The 7321-nt window shown below is 38.3% G+C and overlaps 1 protein-coding gene across 1 annotated transcript in view; it reads right to left on the reverse strand.

Annotated features, from left to right (window-relative positions):
- Rapgef5 (Rap guanine nucleotide exchange factor 5) overlaps window positions 1-7321 on the reverse strand; it is a 161512-nt gene that overhangs the window by 51852 nt on the left and 102339 nt on the right. The window contains exon 7 of the mRNA XM_028773200.1: window positions 932-1010. Coding sequence (XP_028629033.1) covers window positions 932-1010 — 79 coding nt within the window. The remainder of the gene's footprint in view (window positions 1-931; window positions 1011-7321) is intronic.

Raw genomic sequence — 7321 nt, forward strand, 5'->3', positions numbered from 1 at the left:
ACACACTCAAATGCACACATTCAAACACACTCAATCATACTCACACATACACATATAGTCACACATATAGTCATACAGTCACATACACATACACACTCAAATGCACACATTCAAACACAATCATACTCACACATACACACACTCACACACTCAAACATATTCATTCACACATATACTCACACACACACTCAAACTCAAATGCATACACTCAAACACAATCATACTCACACATATACTCACACACACACTCACACCAATTTACACACACTCACACACTCAAACATATTCATTCACACATATACTCACACACACACACTCAAACTCAAATGCACACACTCAAACACAATCATACTCACACATATACTCACACACACACTCACACCCATTTACACACAGTCACACACTCAAACACACTCATTCACACACATACTCACACTCTCACATACAGACACTCATGTATACATTCTCTCTCTCTTACACACACACACACACACACACACACACACACACACACACACACAGAGGAGGATCATCCCCACAAGAGGTCTGACTCTATGTGGCTGACTCTCCCATAAAGATACTTATTTTTTGTTACTGTCAGACCTTTTGACCTGCTGCTGACTTGGGTTTACCCAGAAGGCAATTTTACCTCCAGCTCCCTAAGCAACCATGAGAAACAGAAGTAAAGCAAACATGGTCTAAACAGTACACTTTGCCCACGGAACAGAATGTAAAGGTGGCAGCGGCACATCCCCCACTGCCCTGTCTGTCCTGTCTCGTTCCATTTTCACTGTGGATATCACTGCATTAATATTTAACATAGCCACACTCCACCGTGGGCTGAGTAAATTAAGAAAGGCAGTTAATTCCTAATGTGGGGCATCTTTCTGAGAGGAAGCCGGCACGATGTCCTGAAGTTAATGAAGGATATTGTCTTAACAGCGCCTGGCACAAGTCATCAGTTGTCATGAATACAGTATATGTGAGGAGGAAGTCATCGAGGAGTGTCTCTGCAGAGGAAGAAAACAAACAGTGTGAGAAAAGAAAGGACAAGAAGGTACTTGAATAGCATCCATTGCAAAAAAACACAATGAATAATGGTGGGGCTGGAGTAAAATTCTATGTACAAATACACTATTTATTAAAGATAAGCTTTGAAAAATTCTTTACACAGAATACTTCAAACAGAGAAGTCTTTTCGTCTGGTAAAGCTTTCTTGGTATGCAATTCAAATCTTATTCCCCTTACTAAGAGATCACCTATACTTGAGAGTCCATGTGTTTATGAAAAACCAATGCATAAATAATATGCTTTAAAAATGAAATTTGTAGGCTTTGTGAGGTACAAATGTACAGGGAATGAGACATTTCATGTTCTGGTAAAGGAAGACTTTCCAAAACCATTTGCTCTCATTTAGGTCAAGAGTCAGCATAAAAAAATCCACAAGACACATACTAGGCCTCAAGGCTGGTCATTTTTACCTTTCGAATGCATCTATAACATGTTGGTTCAATGGTAGGTAAAGTGTTTACCTAGAACCCGTGGGCCCTTTTGTATCCATATCACAAAAAATAGGAAGTCTGAAAAAAACAATGCAAGATTTTCTTTCTAGCATGGAGACTGACCTGAATCTGGTTAAACAATTCTAGCCTAAAAAACCAACATGCTTCTTCCCCATTTCATGTGTAATTTTGTATTTTCAGTTAGTGTGTCAAATAAGAGGTTTCCGTGTGACACTTTACACACACTGATCATGGGACTTGGTTCATCTTGCCCCCTTAATTCCTGTGCCCCTACACTATAACCCCAAATTCTGCTGTGTTTTTTTTCACTTGTGTCTTGAGTGTTCTTTGAAAAGTTTCCATGTGATATGGGGCTGCAAAATGGCAGACTCTGAACTCCAACACAATTTCTAGTGTCACAGAATTTCTACCACAACAGAAATTGTATGCAAAGTGGCCCCACACAAGTATCTCTGCCTAGTCAATATTCATTTTACATGATTTAATTTCCTTATCTTTTACATTGTAAACAGCAAATTTTTGGATGTATAAAACAGTAATAAGCTGGGCAGTGTGGTGGTACATGTTTTTAGTCCCAGAACTCAGGATACAGAGTCAGAAGGATCTCTGTGAGTGCAGGCTAGCAAGGTCTACAGAGTGGGTTCCAGAACATCCTAGGCTACACAGAGAAACCCTGACTTGAAAGCAAAAACAAAACAAAACAAAAATAAACCAAAACAAAAAGAACAGCAATAAACTCTGAAGGTAATGATTTTATGTACTATTACAGACTGAAGACTGATAACATTTCCAATTTCATAAATTGAAACCTACCCCTTTAACATGATGGAATCAGAAGATAGATCATTTGACATGTGATTAGACTTTATGAAGTTTAGAGGGTGGATCTTTTATGAGTGTGACCAGTGACCTTTTAAGAGTCCTGAGTGCTTGTTTCCTGTGTCTGCTATGTAAAACCCCAGTGAGACAAGCTTTGAACTGAGATTATGGCCTGGTCAGACCCTGACTCTGCTAATGACTTGATCCTGAACTGTCCACTCCTCATAACCATGACAAAGAAGTGACTTTACCTCTTGTTTGAAAACTACTCAATATGTGGTATTTTGTTAAAGCAGTCTGAACTAAGACAAATAATAAGTTATGCTGTCTGAGATCTACACTTTAATAAATGTCTAGGTATAACCAATTGTCCACTACATCGTTCCAAAGCTCTGAAAACACTGAACAAAAGAAAAATTCCAGAATTTAGTTACAGACGAGTTACATTTGCTCTAAAAGAATGACCAGTGCAAACAAGGTCGTATCTATAAAAACAAATACTACTCAAGTAAGATGATATCTATAGTCCTATATCAGCCACAGGTTTGACTTGGTTGTAGAATGGTAAATAATTCTCATCTACATTAAGGAATGGTTGCAGGCAGCAATGTTTAAACGCTCATGTGTGTGTGTGCGCACCTGCAGAGGCCAGAAGAGAATATTAGGTGTCCTACTCTAACATTCTCTACCATTCTCTTATTCCCTTGAGTCAGGGTCTCTTCTTGAACCTGGAGCTAGAGTGGCAGCCAGCAGGACCATGATCCTCCTGTCTCTGTCTGTGGCGGCCATAAGAATAGCCGCCACAGGCTCATATATTTGAATGCTTACCATCAGGAGTGGCACTACTTGAAAAGCATTAGGAGGTGTGGCCTTGATGGAGGAAGTATGTCCCTAGGGATGGGCTTTAAAGTTTTGAAAGCCCAAGCCAGGCCTAGTGGCTCATTCTCTTCCTGCTGCCTGCAGTTCTGGATGTAGAACTCTCAGCTCCTTCTCTAGGACCATATCTGCCTGCACACTGCCATGCTTCTGTCTTGATGATAGTGGACTAAATTTCTGAAACTGTAACCAAGTCCCAATTGAATGTTTTCTTTCACAGGAGTTGCCATGGTCATGATGCCTTTTTATAGGAATGGAACAGTGACTAAGATACGCCCCCCCCCCAGTACTGGCACCGCCCCCTCAGTACTGGCACCGCCTCTTTAGTAATGGCACCACCCCCCAGTGCTGGGGATACTGGCCATGCAAAGCTAAGCCTGGCTTTTACATGGATACCGAGGATTCTTATCCACAGACCCATTGTCTCAGCCTAAATTTGCCTTTAAATTGCAAGAAGCCATTAAAGCAAACAAAGTTGTTAATTTCGCTATTTATAGTTTACATAATGCCCTAAGTTCAAGCTCCAACACTGAAGGGAAGACATTTCTAGGTTAATAATGTCATTTATCAAGACAATTAATCTAACAAATGGGACCTAAAACTCACTGTAAGCCTAGACTTCCAATGATCTGTCACACTGCAATATGCCAGCAAACCACTGGTCTGATTTACTACTACTATAAAAAAAAAAAAGTCTCCAAACAGGTACGTGCGGGCTTTGCTGTGTAAGAGTTAAGCCTGGTATAAAAAGATATGATGTGTATTTGATCAGATAATACACAGCCTGCATTTACAGAACAGCTATGAGTCCTGCAGTCTCTTTATAAAAGACAGGTGAAGCCTCAAACCAGTTAACCCAACAGCCTAAGTTTTTAATGATTAGTAATTATGAGAAATTTGGGATATGTAGTGACTTCTACTATAGCTTTTAAAATATTTTAAACTAAAAATCAACTATATACATGATGTCTGCAAAACTATGGTAATTTAGAAATGCATTTGAAAGCTATTATTTTGGTATACTCTCCCTATACATAGCAAAATTATGCTAAATGTAATTGATAAAAGCTCTTTTAAAATGTGTATTTTTATTTTATGTGTATGTATGTGCATCATGTGTGCCTGGTGCCTGTAGAAGACTGAAATTGTTGGATCTTCTGTAGGTAGAGTTATGGAAGTTGTGAGTTGCCTTGTGTGTGCTGGGAACCAAACCCAGGTCTTCTGCAAGAGGAGTAGTGCTCTTAACCAGTGAGCCATCACTTCAGCCCCTTATACAAACATTTAATTTCACTGTTCAGATTAGAAATTAAACTGTCCTTTTTGGCACACAGTGCAAGACATTGACAGCAAAAACAATGCTGGAGCCTTATCTAAAGTCTTCAGTGACTCTTACAGGTAGGGAGCCACCAAATACTCAGAAAGCACCAGACAACCACACCAGGAGCTTCAAACATTAGACATTTAAAATGCTTTCTATGACAAACGGGTTGAGATATTCTTACACTCAACTGGACTGAATGAGGTAGAAATTATTCTTTAATCAAGATTTATTCCATTAGTAGCTGAGATTATAAAAAAAATACCATTAACTTTGTCAAAAGCAGCCTTAGATAATGAACTGAGTTACTATAAGGGTCTGGTTGGATGGGGGCAACCCACTTGGTATTTAGTTCAACTCATCAGCTCACAGATCACAATATTTTGTGAAAAGCTTTGACCCAGAAATGCTTATTCCCCCCCCAAGCTATGACCATATTTAATATTCAACAACTTTTACCTAATAACTGTCATAGAAATATTAATTAAAATAAAAACAACGAGGCCATACAAAAACGTCTCCAGATAAAACTCTAATGAACAGAATAGTTAAAATTCCCCCAAATAGATCAGATTCCCAATATGCCTGACTCCAGTCTTTCTTTTTTTAAGCTACTGGATTGCTCTGAAAAATTTCCCTCCACATAACAAGCTTTTCTTTATTCTTTTGTTGCAAAGATTCTGAATGTTATTGTGATATGAATAAAAACTATAATCAAAATGATACACTTCAAATAGAAGTGCGTTTTATTTTATATCAGCCATGCTTCAGAAAGTCTGTCCCACTGGTATTTAGAGATTTTTTTTAGAGTCAGAATGACTGTGTGAATGATTCCCCAAAGACTATTAGCCAACAATAGCTACTTAGAAAGACTAGCAAATCCACAAGCGTCCATATTAAAGACAGTAATTATCTATTATATTACATAGTGCTTAATTAATAGTAATTTAAGACTGTAGGCAGAAAAGCACTTTTTATTCATAAACACATCTTTCATTTAAACAAATTCACAGTTGCTTTATACCTTCACACTCTGATAAAAGACATGTATTCATTTTGATCTCTAACTCTGTGAATTCCTAGGTATTAATATACGAAGAAACTAATTCACATTTGCTTTATACCTCCACACTCTGATAAAGACATGTATTCATTCTGATCTCTAACTCTGTGAATTCCTAGGTATTAATATACAAAGAAGATTGTTTTTTAGAATTTGAGTCATTAAATCTAATCCCAAATTCTTGGCTCATCATCAAACTCTTAGGAAGATCTTTTGCCCTCTACCAGCAGAAAACATGTTTTTATTAGGGTCTCACGCAGGCTAAGCATGTATCCTGTACTCCAAGTTCCTCCAAAAGAATATTTTTTAAGGTAACTTTTTGAACTCTGTTGTTGTTGCTTGTATTTTGAAACAGAGTCTCACACAGCCCAGGATGGCCTCAAACTCAAGTTACATGTAAAGGAATAAATTTCAAGCCTCAAACCTCACAAGTACTAGGATCTACAGACATCCACACCACACCCAGCTACTTTTTCAACTTTCATTTCATAGCATAAAAGTTACATTCAAATAATTATTAGCACTGGAAGCAAAAAGAAATATGGTTTTCAGTATGACAATTTGATAAACATTCAGTTCAAATCTACCGCCTTGACAGAGAGGATTCTAAAACCCAGGTCTCTAATTGTGTTTATTGATAAGACATAAGGCTTTTCCTATCACCTACTACTAATTAAAACATGCAGGCATAGCTTTGAATTCAGGGGGCAGAAGCAGGCAGGTTTTTATAATTTTGAGGTCAGACTGGTTTACATAGGGGGCTCCAGGAAAGCTAGAGCAACATAGTAAGCTTCTATCTCAAAAAAAAAAAAAAAACAAAAAAAACCAACGACAACAAAAAAAACCTAAACAACACCAACAAAATCTAACCCCTTCCTCCAATGAGAAAACAAGCAAACCAAAGAATCCCCATATCTGACACTGATAAAGTTACAAAGAACCTGAGACGGGATTGGACATAGACCTAGGTGAAAACCTACTGCTATTATTTTGCTAAAGAACACAGCAATTAAATGACATATTGCTAATGACACAATACTACACATATAGACCAGTGCCTCGTTCAAGCCTCATCAGAGACTTTCCTCCCTCCAGCAGGTAGAAATTAACATGGAGACTCACAACTGGACAATATGCACAGACTGAGAGACTTTGGATCACTCGGTCCTAAATGGGATGTTTTTATAGAATCCCTCAGTGTTTAGTGAGCAACACAAAAGATGGTGTAGGCAGATTGCAAGAGCCAGGGGTGATGGAGGACTCCAAGGAAATGATCTTTCAGATACAACAGGACTGATGCACACACAAATGCACAGAACACACACAAGACCTGCACAGCCAGCACTGAGGAGAGTGGACATGGAGCCCTATCCCTAAACAGGAAGCTATTTGTAATCAATACCCAGTGGCAAAGGGAAAATTAGTTTTCTCCAGTGGAGTCTCACTGCATAACCAAGCTTCAGAGAAGGCTCTATGGCCAAGAGAAGTTGACCAACACAAAACAAACTCAATGATGTTTTTGCAGACTTTTTGTTTCACTTTGCTTTCTTTTGACAATTTCTGTCTCTTACTGAGCATTTCCTTGCTTGGTTTACTTTTGTGTGTGTATTTTTAATTCCTGGTTTCTCTTTCTTTCTTTCTTTCTTTCTTTCTTTCTTTCTTTCTTTCTTTCTTTCTTTCCTTCCTTCCTTCCTTCCTTCCTTCCTTCCTTCCTTCCTTCCT

The sequence above is a fragment of the Grammomys surdaster genome, unplaced genomic scaffold (genome assembly GCF_004785775.1).
Source record: "Grammomys surdaster isolate TR1022 unplaced genomic scaffold, NIH_TR_1.0 223, whole genome shotgun sequence".
NCBI lineage: Eukaryota > Metazoa > Chordata > Mammalia > Rodentia > Muridae > Grammomys > Grammomys surdaster.